The sequence below is a fragment of the Oncorhynchus gorbuscha genome, linkage group LG15 (assembly GCF_021184085.1).
Source record: "Oncorhynchus gorbuscha isolate QuinsamMale2020 ecotype Even-year linkage group LG15, OgorEven_v1.0, whole genome shotgun sequence".
In the NCBI taxonomy this organism is placed as follows: Eukaryota; Metazoa; Chordata; class Actinopteri; order Salmoniformes; family Salmonidae; genus Oncorhynchus; species Oncorhynchus gorbuscha.
The window spans coordinates 649638-666402 of NC_060187.1; the positions used below are offsets into that span (position 1 = coordinate 649638).

The window sequence follows — 16765 nt, forward strand, 5'->3', positions numbered from 1 at the left end:
CATTTTGTCTTGTCTTCACACACACCTGGTTTTCATATATCCATTTTGTCTTGTCTTCACACACACCTGGTGTTCATATATCCATTTATCTTGTCTTCACACACACCTGGTTTTCATATATCCATTTTGTCTTGTCTTCATACACACCTGGTTTTCATATATCCATTTTGTCTTGTCTTCACACACACCTGGTTTTCATATATCCATTTTGTCTTGTCTTCACACACACCTGGTTTTCATATATCCATTTTGTCTTGTCTTCATACACACCTGGTTTTCATATATCCATTTTGTCTTGTCTTCACACACACCTGGTTTTCATATATCCATTTTGTCTTGTCTTCACACACACCTGGTTTTCATATATCCATTTTGTCTTGTCTTCACACACACCTGGTTTTCATATATCCATTTTGTCTTGTCTTCATACACACCTGGTTTTCATATATCCATTTTGTCTTGTCTTCATACACACCTGGTTTTCATATATCCATTTCGTCTTGTCTTCATACACACCTGGTTTTCATATATCCATTTTGTCTTGTCTTCATACACACCTGGTTTTCATATATCCATTTTGTCTTGTCTTCATACACACCTGGTTTTCATATAACCATTTGTCTTGTCTTCACACACACCTGGTTTTCATTTCCCCAATCAATCTACTTGTATTTAACCCTCTGTTTCCCATCATGTTTTGTTTGTTTTATTTGTTTTGTTTGTTTGTTGTGCTCCTGGTTTGGAACTTTAATAACGTGTGCTTTATTTAATCATACTCTGCTCTCCTGCACCCGACTTCGCCTTCATACACATCCTGACATCCTGACATCCTGACATCCTGACATCCTGACAGAATTACACACTGATTGAATGGAGTCAGCAGGATCAGGTACCCTGGTTAGAGGAGTCGAGGAGCCTGACAATTACTGTGAGACGGACAGTTATTTGCTTGACAATCACTGGCTGACGAAATTTTGTGACCGCCACAGCCCTAGCTGCAGCATGTGTTTTTTTTCTTAGTTTGTGTTAACATGCTGTGTGTGTATTTTTGATCAATTCACTCCCGTTAATAGAATATAACCTTACAAGTATCATTTAAGAAGTCATCAAACACAGATGCTATATTGTTCCCTGAAAACAGGTTAGCAAAATCATTCTCCCACTTATCTAATACACAATTCTTTGTATGTTCAAATCCAGCATTTTCCAGTATGATTTCCATGGGAATTATCACAAGACTTTTCCATCAAAGTTTATTGATTTCATTCCAGGGTTGTTTGAAGTGTAAGGTCAAAGTGTAATTCATGGAATGGGGGTGTGGTATCTCTCTGTTCAATATCAATTACCTTTCATTTCTTGACCAGTTGTATGGGACAGAGATGTTGTTTCCAGCCCATCAAACTGGCCTGTGAGATTCTTGATATGTTTATCAAGCTCAGACTCCATGTTATCAGATCTTGTGTTCATCTGCTACTCTCTACTCATTTCTACCGTTAGATTTTCACAGATGTGGGTGCGGCGAGGTCCACGTAAGGGTGTAAATTTTAAGAAATTCACAAAAGCTCAGACGAATACGTAGTACGATAATGTAAGCTTATTAAATATCAGTGATACTATCAAGAGCAGTGTGCGGTTTCCTTTCTCCTTCATCTTTTTTTGTCAAATGTACCTCTTCAGTGTCATTGTCAAAAAAATATCCCTTGCTGCTGCTCATATAGACTTCTTCTCATCTCTCACTTCCTGTTGTCTGGAGAAACTCAAGGAGTGATAGACCCCTGCTTGTTTTACATTTGTATACACGGGACATGATGAGGGCTGCTCATATAGACTTCTTCCCATCTCTCACTTCCTGTTGTCTGGAGAAACTCAAGGGGTGATAGACCCCTGCTTGTTTTACATTTGTATACACGGGACATGATGAGGTCTGTTCTGGAACAATAAAAACGCACCATCTTGAGTTCCTTTGCATGACACATTACAAAAATACTATGTAATCATCATTTGAATGGAGTATGGTGGCCATTGGTTCCACTAACCCCAAGGAAAGAAGGTTGACTATATTAGCCCACACAGCTACAAGGATGCACTTGTCATGCCATGTTTAGGACCTGATATTGAAGCTTATAGAGACCCTAACTGATGTATAGAACAATCGTAAAACCATCTACACTGAACACAAATATAAGCTCAATATGTAAAGTGCTTCATGAGCTGAAATAAAAGATACCGGACATTTTCCATCCACACAAAAAGTGCATTTCTCTCAAATGTTATACACAAATTTGAGAACATTTCTCCTTTGCCTAGATCCATCCATCTGACAGGTGTGGCATATCAATAAACTGATCATTATGCAGGTGCACCTTGTGCTGGGGACTATAAAAAGGCCAAAAAAACTTGCAGTTGTGTCACATAACACAATGCCACAGACGTCTCAAGTTGAGGGAGCGTGCAATTGGCATCCTGACTGCAGGAAAGCCCACCAGAGTGGTTGCCAGATAAGTTCATGCTAATTTATCTACCATAAGCCACCTCCAACGCCGTTTTAGAGAATTTGGCAGAACGTCCAACCGGCCTTACAACCGCAGACCAGGTGTATAACATTGTGTGGGCAAGCGGTTTTCTGATGATAACGTCATGAATGGAGTGACTCATGGTGGAGGTGGGGTTATGGTATGGGCAGGCATAAGCTATGGACAATGAACACAGCTGCATTTTATCAATGGCAATTTGAATGCACAGAGATGCCGTGACGAGATCCTGAGGCCCATTGTTGTTCTACTCATCAGCCGCCATCACCTCATGTTTCAGCATGATAATGTACGGCCCCATGTCGCAAGAATCTGTACACAATTCCTGGAAGTTGAAAATGTCCCAGTTCCTCCATGGCCTGCATATTCACCAGACATGTCCCCATTGAGCATGTTGGACAACATTCCACAGCCTGATCAACTCTATGTGAAGGAGATGTGTCACGCTACATGAGGCAAATGGTGGTCACACTAGATACTGACTGGTTTTCTGATCCACACCCCTATCTTTTTATTAAAGGCATCTGTGACCAAAAGATGCATATCTGTATTCCCAGTAAAGTGAAATCCATAGATTAGGGCCTAATGAATTCATTTGCAATCAAACGGCAGAATATTGTCCATCTCCTTAGCTCTATCATACTCTAATTCCACTGATTTCAAAACTCATCCTCCAGAAAGTGGAGAGCAACACTTATGCAGTTCTATTAGTGATATCTTTCAAAAAAAGCTGCGTAAAATTGATTTGACTTTGTAAAAAAATTTGTGTTTTTGGACCGACTTGCTTAACACTTCCATTTGGTGTCTTCCTTCACCGACTCGATGAAATGGTGACATGGTTTCCTAGAAACAAGTGGTGAATTAACTAACTCTTTGGCTAAACTTACCCCACTCTCCCCTACAAATGTTTCAGTAATTCCGTTACCAATTTAGTGACAGCACTGATATAAAACTTGATATCAGTAAAAATACTTTAGGTAATTGGTAGGTCTACCTTGTTATTTCTGTAAACTTTCATTATCCTTCGTCTTCATGAAAGAGAGAAATTAGAAAATATCTTGAAGTAACAGTGTGTGGCATTTCTGTCCCCGCCAGTTTTATCATTGGAATGTGATACAAAACAAGGCAAAGGTTTGCTTTAGGACCATGTGGACGCCTCCGAGCGATCAGGCTGTTTGGAGTGTTTATCCGACTGGATAAAAAAAAAAAAAATTATAATTATGTCCCCCCCCATTTCTAAAACCAAAGTTGCGCCTCTGGTTTTTGGTAATAGTATGACAAGGCAATGTTTCTCAAACTTACAGAAGGCAAGTAATTTCTCCAAACTAAATGTTGATATTAGTTGTCAGGATGCTTTACCTCAACATTGTTATACATTATTATATTATTATTATATTATTATTATATTAACATTGTGTATTGATGTATTCTAATATCATTTTAAGACTTTTTCTGCTAAACGTTTTCTAAGACCGCTTTTCAATCTGTTCGACCAGAAATTAAACACTTTTGCTAAATTATTACGATGGAAAATGGTTGAAAAATGTATATATACCTTAATTTCGCCAACAAAAAAAATAGACTTATCTTTCATTTGACAAGCTCCTATGAATTTCACATGTTGGTGCTCATGTGTCCTTTTACATGGAAATGCCCCATAGACATACTGTAGCATGTAGGACATACTGTAGCATGTAGGACATACTGTAGCATGTAGGACATACTGTAGCATGTAGGACATACTGTAGCATGTAGGACATACTGTAGCATGTAGGACATACTGTAGCATGTAGGACATACTGTAGCATGTAGGACATACTGTAGCATGTAGGACATACTGTAGCATGTAGGACATACTGTAGCATGTAGGCCTACCTGTTAGTAGCTGTGGTTGAGTAACAGGGAGTGGGCAGCATCATTCTGTCTGCCACTGGAGGATCAGCTCCTGTCAAGTCCCAGCAACACACAGCCTGCCAAAATAAACATCACAGGTAACTTATGGCAACACACATCCTGCCAAAATCAAATCATCAACATCAAAATAAACATCACAGGTAACTTATGGCAACACATCAAAATCAACATCACAGGTAACCAAAATCAAAATAAACATCACAGGTAACTTATGGCAACACACATCCTGCCAAAATCAACATCACAGGTAACTTATGGCAACACACAGCCTGCCAAAATAAACATCACAGGTAACTTATGGCAACACACATCCTGCCAAAATCAACACACAACATCCTGCTAGCAAAGAATGAGGGCAATTCTACAGTAACAGAATGACAGTTTTTTTCACTTCAAAAGTATGCCGAGCTAAAACCAATGATTTCAAAGTTCAACAAACCATACAACTCCATGCACAAGGACTACTTTGAACAATTTACAATGAACATTTGACAAAAACACATTTTCTCCAACAGTGCAGATGTAACAGAATGATGGTAAAATTCCCCTCTGTGGGCACGTTTTCCCAAAACTCCTAAATATCTTCTCTGAGTTAAGATTCAAAGATGTCTATATGTATAAACAATGGGGTGGCACCAAACTCTATGTTGGTTATTGAACTGCAGGAAGTGGATTTCCACCCGGTAACAGAATTACATCATGGTCCCTGATCTGTAGTACACAGAAATGCATAAATATGGATATGAATGTTTTATTTATTTAACTAGGTAAGTCAGTTAAGAACAAATTATTATTTACAATGACGGCCTACCAAGAGGCAAAAGGCCTCCTGCGTGGACGGGGGCTGAGATTAAAATGTAGGACAAACACATCATGACCAGAACACAGTTCTCTTCATAGTGATGTATCCTGAATTGGTAGAAAAATCATAGACGTTTCACTTCAGACAGGACACATATCCCAGGACATTCCTCAGACAGGACACATATCCCAGAACACACTTCAGACAGGACACATATCCCAGAACACACTTCAGACAGGACACATATCCCAGGACATTCCTCAGACAGGACACATATCCCAGGACATTCCTCAGACAGGACACATATCCCAGGACATTCCTCAGACAGGACACATATCCCAGAACATACCTCAGACAGGACACATATCCCAGAACATACCTCAGACAGAACACATATCCCAGGACACACCTCAGACAGGACACATATCCCAGAACACACCTCAGACAGGACACATATCCCAGAACACACCTCAGACAGGACACATATCCCAGAACACACCTCAGACAGGACACATATCCCAGACATACCTCAGACAGGACACATATCCCAGGACACACTTCAGACAGGACACATATCCCAGGACATTCCTCAGACAGGACACATATCCCAGGACATTCCTCAGACAGGACACATATCCCAGGACATTCCTCAGACATTCCTCAGACAGGACACATATCCCAGGACACACTTCAGACAGGACACATATCCCAGGACATTCCTCAGACAGGACACATATCCCAGGACATTCCTCAGACAGGACACATATCCCAGGACATTCCTCAGACAGGACACATATCCCAGAACACACTTCAGACAGGACACATATCCCAGAACACACTTCAGACAGGACACATATCCCAGAACACACTTCAGACAGGACACATATCCCAGGACATACCTCAGACAGGACACATATCCCAGAACACACTTCAGACAGGACACATATCCCAGAACATTCCTCAGACAGGACACATATCCCAGGACATACCTCAGACAGGACACATATCCCAGAACACACTTCACACAGGACACATATCCCAGAACATACCTCAGACAGGACACATATCCCAGGACATACCTCAGACAGGACACATATCCCAGGACATACCTCAGACAGGACACATATCCCAGGACATACCTCAGACAGGACACATATCCCAGAACACACTTCAGACAGGACATATATCCCAGAACATACCTCAGACAGGACACATATCCCAGAACACACTTCAGACAGGACACATATCTCAGAACACACTTCAGACAGGACACATATCCCAGGACATTCCTCAGACAGGACACATATCCCAGAACACACCTCAGACAGGACACATATCCCAGAACACACTTCAGACAGGACACATATCCCAGAACACACCTCAGACAGGACACATATCCCAGAACATACCTCAGACAGGACACATATCCCAGGACATTCCTCAGACAGGACACATATCCCAGGACATTCCTCAGACAGGACACATATCCCAGAACACACCTCAGACAGGACACATATCCCAGAACACACTTCAGACAGGACACATATCCCAGAACACACCTCAGACAGGACACCACCTCAGACAGGACACATATCCCAGAACATTCCTCAGACAGGACACATATCCCAGGACACTCCTCCTACAGGACACATATCCCAGAACACACCTCAGACAGGACACATATCCCAGAACACACTTCAGACAGGACACATATCCCAGAACACACCTCAGACAGGACACATATCCCAGAACATACCTCAGACAGGACACATATCCCAGGACATTCCTCAGACAGGACACATATCCCAGGACATTCCTCAGACAGGACACATATCCCAGAACACACCTCAGACAGGACACATATCCCAGAACACACTTCAGACAGGACACATATCCCAGAACACACCTCAGACAGGACACATATCCCAGAACACACCTCAGACAGGACACATATCCCAGAACATTCCTCAGACAGGACACATATCCCAGGACACTCCTCAGACAGGACAGGACACATATCCCAGAACACACTTCAGACAGGACACATATCCCAGACACACCTCAGACAGGACACATATCCCAGAACATACCTCAGACAGGACACATATCCCAGACATTCCTCAGACAGGACACATATCCCAGGACATACCTCAGACAGGACACATATCCCAGAACACACCTCAGACAGGACACATATCCCAGAACACACTTCAGACAGGACACATATCCCAGAACACACCTCAGACAGGACACATATCCCAGAACACACCTCAGACAGGACACATATCCCAGAACATTCCTCAGACAGGACACATATCCCAGAACAGGACACATATCCCAGAACACACCTCAGACAGGACACATATCCCAGAACACACTTCAGACAGGACACATATCCCAGAACACACCTCAGACAGGACACATATCCCAGAACATACCTCAGACAGGACACATATCCCAGGACATTCCTCAGACAGGACACATATCCCAGGACATTCCTCAGACAGGACACATATCCCAGAACACACCTCAGACAGGACACATATCCCAGAACACACTTCAGACAGGACACATATCCCAGAACACACCTCAGACAGGACACATATCCCAGAACACACCTCAGACAGGACACATATCCCAGAACATTCCTCAGACAGGACACATATCCCAGGACACTCCTCCTACAGGACACATATCCCAGAACACACCTCAGACAGGACACATATCCCAGAACATACCTCACCTCAGACAGGACACATATCCCAGAACATTCCTCAGACAGGACACATATCCCAGAACATTCCTCAGACAGGACACATATCCCAGAACATACCTCAGACAGGACACATATCCCAGAACATACCTCAGACAGGACACATATCCCAGAACATACCTCAGACAGGACACATATCCCAGAACATACCTCAGACAGGACACATATCCCAGAACACACTCCAGACAGGCTATGGTTATTGTGAGTAACCTTATTTATGTTCCTTTATCGCCGCCAGTTTATTCAAACTGTTATCTCCTACCATTCTGATAGATTGGAGACGGTCAGAAAATGTGGTCATCCCAATTTTGTGGTATCCAATTGGTAGTTACAGTCTTGTCTCATCGCTGCAATTCCCATACGGACTCGGGAGAGGCGAAGGCAGAGAGCCGTGCGTTCTCCGAAACACAACCCAACCAAGCCGCACTGCTTCTTGACACAAAAGCTAGCTGCAGTGTTGGAGGAAACACTGTACACCTGCCGACCATGTCTGCGTGCACCGCGCCCGGACCGGCACAGGAGTAGCTAGTGCACGATAGGACAAGGACATCCCTGCCGGCCAAACCCTCCCCTAACCTGGATGGTGCTGGGCCAATTGTGCGCTGGTCGCGGCCGGCTGACAGAGCCTGGACTCGAACCCAGAATCTCTAGTGGCACAGCTAGCGCTGCGATGCAGTGTCTTAGACCTCTGGGCCACTCCGGAGTAAGGCCTTTCTTATGAATGACCTCATTACTGAGTGCAAAGTTGATTGCATGTTTCTCACTGAAACATGGCTGTCTTCAGACTGTAGTGCCTCTCTTATTGAAGCCACCCCCCAGACTACAGCTTTTCATACTCCATCAGAAAAGGAAAAAGGGAAAGCCTATATTTTTACTAATGCTATCAGCTGTAAGGACATTTCATTTGGCGACTTTGAGTCTTTTGAGCATCATGCTATACTGTTTAAATGTCAGCCACCAGACCAGAGCATCATGTTATACTGTTTAAATGTCAGCTACCAGAGCATCATGTTATACTGTTTAAATGTCAGCTACCAGAGCATCATGTTATACTGTTTAAATGTCAGCCACCAGACCAGAGCATCATGTTATACTGTTTAAATGTCAGCCACCAGACCAGAGCATCATGTTATACTGTTTAAATGTCAGCTACCAGAGCATCATGTTATACTGTTTAAATGTCAGCTACCAGAGCATCATGTTATACAGTTTAAATGTCAGCTACCAGAGCATCATGTTATACTGTTTAAATGTCAGCCACCAGACCAGAGCATCATGTTATACTGTTTAAATGTCAGCCACCAGACCAGAGCATCATGTTATACTGTTTAAATGTCAGCCACCAGACCAGAGCATCATGTTATACTGTTTAAATGTCAGCCACCAGACCAGAGCATCATGTTATACTGTTTAAATGTCAGCCACCAGACCAGAGCATCATGTTATACTGTTTAAATGTCAGCCACCAGACCAGAGCATCATGTTATACTGTTTAAATGTCAGCTACCAGAGCATCATGTTATACTGTTTAAATGTCAGCCACCAGAGCATCATGTTATACTGTTTAAATGTCAGCCACCAGACCAGAGCATCATGTTATACTGTTTAAATGTCAGCCACCAGACCAGAGCATCATGTTATACTGTTTAAATGTCAGCCACCAGACCAGAGCATCATGTTATACTGTTTAAATGTCAGCTACCAGACCAGAGCATCATGTTATACTGTTTAAATGTCAGCCACCAGACCAGAGCATCATGTTATACTGTTTAAATGTCAGCCACCAGTACTGGCCATAACCCTGTATAGGCAACCAAAGTACTGCCCCACTTTCTTTACTCATTTCTCCAAACTATTGTCTATTGTCCTTGAGAATTTGGATAAAATCATTGTGTTGGGCGATTTTAATATTCATGTTGACAAAAATATTGATAAATTCAATGGCCTTGGAGTCAATCTTTTGAGCTCTATGAACTTTAGCCATCATGTTACTGGGCCCACCCATAACCACAGCCAAACTCTGGACCTGGTTGTTACCAGGGGGCTTTCTACTGGGCCCTCCCATAACCACAGCCAAACTCTGGACCATGTTACCAAGGGGCTTTCTACTGGGCCCACCCATAACTGTGGCCAAACTCTGGACCTGGTTATTACCAATAGACTTTCTACAGGGCCCACCCATAACCACAGCCATACTCTGGACCTGGTTATTACCAAGGGGCTTTCTACTGGGCCCTCCCATAACCACAGCCATACTCTGGACCTGGTTATTACCAAGGGGCTTTCTACTGGGCCCACCCTTAACCACAGCCATACTCTGGACCTGGTTATTACCAAGGGGCTTTCTACTGGGCCCACCCATAACCACAGCCATACTCTGGACCTGGTTATTACCAAGGGGCTTTCTACTGGGCCCACCCTTAACCACAGCCATACTCTGGACCTGGTTATTACCAAGGGGCTTTCTACTGGGCCCACCCATAACCACAGCCATACTCTGGACCTGGTTATTACCAGGGGGCTTTCTACTGGGCCCACCCATAGCCACAGCCATACTCTGAACCTGGTTATTACCAAGGGGCTTTCTACTAGGCCCACCCATAACCACAGCCATACTCTGAACCTGGTTATTACCAAGGGGCTTTCTACTAGGCCCACCCATAACCACAGCCATACTCTGGACCTGGTTATTACCAAGGGGCTTTCTACTAGGCCCACCCATAACCACAGCCATACTCTGGACCTGGTTATTACCAAGGGGCTTTCTACTAGGCCCACCCATAACCACAGCCATACTCTGGACCTGGTTATTACCAAGGGGCTTTCTACTAGGCCCACCCATAACCACAGCCATACTCTGGACCTGGTTATTACCAAGGGGCTTTCTATTGACATATCCTCTATTGTTGATGTTGCTTTCTACTACCTTGTTGCCCACAGCACAGGGTAATACTGAATGCATTATTAAGAAACACATTATTAAGAAACGCTATCTGGCCTCTGAAGTTGCTACAGATTTTATTTAGTGAACAATACTCCACCACCTATTCTGCCTTCCTCCTGTGATGATTTAGTTGATAACTTTAATAGTCATTTTTTTTTAACCTTAACCTATTTAACGAGGCAAGTCAGATAAGAACAAATGACTAATTTTCAATGATGGCTTAGGAACAGTGGGTTAACTGCCTGTTCAGGGGCAGAGCGACAGATGTTTATATTGTCAGCTCGGGGATTTGATCTTGCAACCTTTCGGTTACTAGTCCAACGCTCTAACCACTAGACTACCATTGATGCCATAGCTCAAGTAAGGTTGAAAAAGGACACATCCAAATGGAGAGCCCCGTATATGAGCGAGGAAACTAATCAATTAAAGAGACATTGCAGAAAGACAGAGCAGAAGTGGAGAAAGTCAAAGTTGCAGGTCCACTATGATATTTTGAGAACAACTAGAAATGCCAAATGGGGTCATTTTATAACGATCACTAATGAGAATAATTTGAGCGCTCTTCTTGACCATTGATGATAAATCCGACCCCAGCAAAGTTATGTGAGCTTTCCTCCACAGACGATACACAACGTTACATGTCTGTGTCACAAGAGGATTTCAGCTCCACGGATAAATTATTAGACAGTATTAGTGATTGCAATACTCACAACTTCCTCCAGCTAAATCAAGACCGAGGTGCTGATTGTTGGAGCCAAAGCACAAAGAGAGAAGCTGGCCGCACATTTTAATTCACAGGAAATAAAGATAAAACACCAGGTTAAAAAAATGAGTTATTTTCGATTCTTTACAAAATTTCAAAGCCCACATTAGGAATGTGACCAAATTAGCTTTTTTACCACCCGAGGAACATCTCCAAGGTGCAGCCGTTTCTCTCTCAGGATGATAGAGACTCATCCATGCTTTCATTACAAGCAGGCTTGACTACTGTATTGCTCTCCTGTCTGGTCTACCCAAGAAAGCCATTGGTCAACTGTAAAACATACAGAATGCTACAGCGTGGGTACTGACCAAGACCAGACAGAGAACACATTACACCAGTTTAATGGTCTCTGTACTGTAAAACATACAGAATGCTACAGCGTGGGTACTGACCAAGACTAGACGGAGAGAACACATTACACCAGTTTAATGGTCTCTGTACTGTAAAACATACAGAATGCTTCAGGGTACTGACCAAGACCAGACAGAGAACACATTACACCAGTTTAATGGTCTCTGTACTGTAAAGCATACAGAATGCTGCAGGGTACTGACCAAGACCAGACAGAGAATACATTACACCAGTTTAATGGTCTCTGTACTGTAAAACATACAGAATTCTTCAGGGTACTGACCAAGACCAGACGGAGAACACACATTACACCAGTTTAATGGTCTCTGTACTGTAAAACATACAGAATGCTTCAGGGTACTGACCAAGACCAGACAGAGAACACATTACACCAGTTTAATGGTCTCTGTACTGTAAAACATACAGAATGCTGCAGGGTACTGACCAAGACCAGACGGAGAACACATTACACCAGTTTAATGGTCTCTGTACTGTAAAACATACAGAATGCTTCAGGGTACTGACCAAGACCAGACAGAGAACACACATTACACCAGTTTAATGGTCTCTGTACTGTAAAACATACAGAATGCTGCAGGGTACTGACCAAGACCAGACAGAGAACACATTACACCAGTTTAATGGTCTCTGTACTGTAAAACATACAGAATGCTGCAGGGTACTGACCAAGACCAGATGGAGAACACACATTACACCAGTTTAATGAATTAATTTGAAGATTCTCTGTTTTCAACTGTCCAAAACATACAGAATGCTGCAGGGTACTGACCAAGACCAGATGGAGAACACACATTACACCAGTTAAGGTCTCTGTTTTGGCTGCGAGTTTTAGAATTAATTTGAAGATTCTTCTATTGGTTTTCAACTCAATCCATGATTATGCACCCCAATACATGATCAGACATGCTTTAAGTTATGTACCCAGTAGGTCCCTCAGGTCCTCTGGCCTTTTAACTTTCCCAAAGCCCAGGACCAAGAGGCATAGAGAGACAGCCTTTTAACTATCCCAAAGCCTAGGACCAAGCAGCATGGAGAGACAGCCCTTTTACTATCCCAAAGCCTTGGACCAAGAGGCATGGAGAGGCAGCCTTTTGACTATCCTAAAGCCTTGGACAGCCTTTAGTTACTATGCCCCCAGCCTCTGGAATAGCCTGCAGCCTTTAGTTACTATGCCCCCAGCCTCTGGAATAGCCTGCCAGAGAACCTGAGGGGGACCAAGAGGCATGGAGAGACAGCCTTTTGACTATCCTAAAGCCTTGGACCAAGAGGCATGGAGAGGCAGCCTTTTGACTATCCTAAAGCCTTGGACCAAGAGGCATGGAGAGACAGCCTTTAGTTACTATGCCCCCAGCCTCTGGAATAGCCTGCCAGAGAACCTGAGGGGGACCAAGAGGCATGGAGAGACAGCCTTTAGTTACTATGCCCCCAGCCTCTGGAATAGCCTGCCAGAGAACCTGAGGGGGGCTGAAACTGTGGACATATTTAAAAGGGATTTTAAAACACCTTTTTAGCTTTGCTTTTCCTTAGTGTGCTTTTTAGTTGTTCAGTTTGTGTCATTCTTTTGTTTATCTTATGTTTGTTGTGTAGTAACTATTTCAGCTTTTATTTTCATTGTGTTTTGTTAGTTTTTGCATTCCATGTCTGAAATGTGCTGCATTAATGAAGCTTGATTTGATATAGTCATTTTGGCAAATGAATTTAAAATGTAAAGGCTATTGAGTCAACGTGCCGTGCCACCTACAGCTACTCTGCTCAAAGGGACTTTTCTGAACCTGTATCAGTAATTTACCAGCAGTATAGTCTGTTATCTAGTAGCACTAGTGGGGAGGAGGACGTGATGCGAGTTCAGTGGAAATACAAACTCGACTCTCACTGATGGGAAACCAAACCATCAACATATCCTCATTTAATGTTAATATGTGTCTTGATTGTAGGCATACATGTCTGCAAATGGCTCTCTATTCCCCATTTAGTGCAAAAGAAGGGCACTATATAGGGTAAAGGGTGTCATTTGGGACACATCATGCAGGCACACAGTCCAGGTTTATAAATTCTAGGTTAGAAACCATACAGTCAGTCCAGAGTTATAAAAGTTCAAGTTTATGATATGTGAGAAAGCTGGCTGGCCTCAGGTAGTCTAGGCAACTACAATATTCAGGTACACAACATTCCAGCTCTTTTACAAAGTTCTGTGTTTTTACATAGACGGATAACCAACCATCAGAAGTTCTGTGTTTTTACATGGTTACATTGGTGTAATGAAACCTGAGTCATTTAATAAAATATTTAAGGTGAGGACAGGTTTGGGTTTTTGACAGCTTGATTGAATCTGAGTATTTATAATTTATTATGGTTTGGGAAAGAGGTATCTGTTCCGTCTCCAGGTGTGATGCACAAAGTATAGAGCAGGGGACGGAATATATGGTCAGGGGACGGAATATAATGAACACACTGCAAATTGACCATAAATAAAGGCATAAAGAGAATGTAAAAATAAAATCACTTGCGGGCCGGTTTTGGCCTGTTGCAGACCCCTGGCCTAGAGGCTATACATCTCAGAACGTTTTGCTGATGAAGTCATTGTAGTCAGTCACGTTTTCCACTGAAACAGCAGTGGCAGTAGCGTTGACCCTGATTCAGAACAGAAGCTGAACTCATATTTTCCAACAGTTCACATTCTGCTTGACATGGTCACACCCTGCGTGAGCAGCAGCGCATGCAAAGGTGCACAGAAACTGCCCCCGAGACATCTATCCTATCGACCGCAAAAATCTGCATTGAGTGCAATTTCGATTGGTGCCTCTTCCTGTCGCTTTCCTGTGTTCAGATCTACGGTCTGTCAGTTATCAAAATGAACTTTCAGAAGCTTTTATTGTGACACTGAATTTAAAATGTCAGAAGTTGACTTTCTGATTCTGACATGGAAAATACTACATGCATGTGCATTACACCCTGGACTAGAGCTAGAAGACGCACCTGGACCAGAGCTAGACAAGCCTTGCAATTGTACATTCAGAACAAAATATTCAGGAAATTATTCGTTTTTTTATTGCAACAAATCTTTACCAATAACATATAAACGTTGGGAAAGAAACATTACCAGATCCCATACTGCGGTGGATACATAAAGGCATTGGAGAGTAGTTAACTACATTTACATTTACATTTAAGTCATTTAGCAGACTACATGCACTTCAACTAGTAATTTAGCTCCATTTTAGCAGTAGCTTGGTGGTAGTTGAACAAATTCAAATCTAGGTAGTGTTTTCAGTAGTTGATTACTTTTTTGCCATCTAGGGGTGTAGGTAACTACTGGAATTACACAATACTTGGTTAACATAGGCAATCATTTCCTTTTTCACCGTCACAAGTGCCTAATTCTCACTTTCGAAAAAGTTTTTAAATAGGCTAAATCAGCTTGTGGTAACATATGATCCAATAGTGATCTGTTCTTGCAATTTTGTATTCAATGACATTCCAGATTTGCATAAGACAATTTTTAACTAAGTATCTGGATGTAGCAAACTCATTTTAAAAAGTAACTCCAGTTAAGTAAACTATATTTTTCTTAAAGATTTTTGGGGGAACCGCACCAAATTCACATAGAAATGTGAGTCATAGATCTTTCATTCTCTTTGAAAGCAAATCTAAGAAGCAGTAGAGCTGTTCTATGCGTGCTATTTCTATGCTTCCCGTTCTTAAGATTAGTTTGTCTTTTACTTTCAGTTTTGTAAACCCGCTTCAAACAGCTGAAAATACAATATTTAGTTATGGAAATATATATTTCACAAGGGTGTAGATGGTACAATGATTATCTACATAATGACTATTTGTTCTGTTACATACACTGAAATTAGGTTAACTATGATAATTTTAGCAACCAGGAGCAATTTCTGCACAGTGCATATTTAAGGGTAGCTTTAGTGCTGTTTAACTTCTTCCATTGTGAAGTAATTGATAGATTGGTAAACTGTATTTTCAGAGTAGCTTCCTGGTGTAAGTGAAAAAGATGAGATCCACATCTCATATTAACCAGGGCACAGTGCTCTGGTTAATATGAGTGCTATGAGTGCTCTAGAGTGCTATTTCACCTACCTCATGTTCAAAAGAAGGATTTTAGTCCAGATCTGACGGTTTGTTCAAAAAGTTGAAAATCGAAGAGTCGGTATGGTATGTATGTCTCGACACTCGCTCAAGTGACACTGCCAAGAGAGAAAAGTTCACCAAGCCCAGCCTCCTGTCTTCGGTCAATAACTGACGTTGTTTGCATAGATCTGTATACGTCATGCCAAACTCAACACGTTGATGGCAGCACGAGAGGTAACATTTATAGCTGAGGAACAATAGCGGTTCTCACATGAATCATTTTAGGCTGCAGTTGCAACAAACAAAATTATATACCTATACAATGTAGCTATTTTGAATCATTTTGTCATTAATCAAGCCATCGCTAACACCTGCATTGCTAGCAGAATGGATTAAGATCATAACCAAACTGTTGCGGAGATATTGGATGTGAGACTTCCAAGGAGGAAATAGCTTTTGCTGAAACTCATTCATATGCTTGCAGTCATACGTACTCACACGCACCAACGGACATTGTAAGAATAATCAACCCCAACATGTTAAATAAAGAGCACACTTATACAAATACAATCAGTGGGAA

At 42.2% G+C, this 16765-nt stretch overlaps 1 protein-coding gene across 3 annotated transcripts in view; it reads right to left on the reverse strand.

Moving 5' to 3' along the window:
- LOC123996876 (E3 ubiquitin ligase TRAF3IP2-like) overlaps window positions 1-16378 on the reverse strand; it is a 76087-nt gene extending 59709 nt beyond the window's left edge. For 2 of the 3 annotated variants that reach the window (XM_046300678.1, XM_046300677.1), the window contains exons 1-2: window positions 16195-16378; window positions 4407-4501 (exon numbers count right to left, since the gene is read on the reverse strand). In XM_046300678.1, the coding sequence (XP_046156634.1) occupies window positions 4407-4450 (44 nt within the window). In that variant the 5' untranslated portion in view covers window positions 4451-4501; window positions 16195-16378. The remainder of the gene's footprint in view (window positions 1-4406; window positions 4502-16194) is intronic. The other variant, XM_046300680.1, reaches the window with a different exon arrangement.
- Between the last annotated feature and the right edge of the window lie 387 nt (window positions 16379-16765).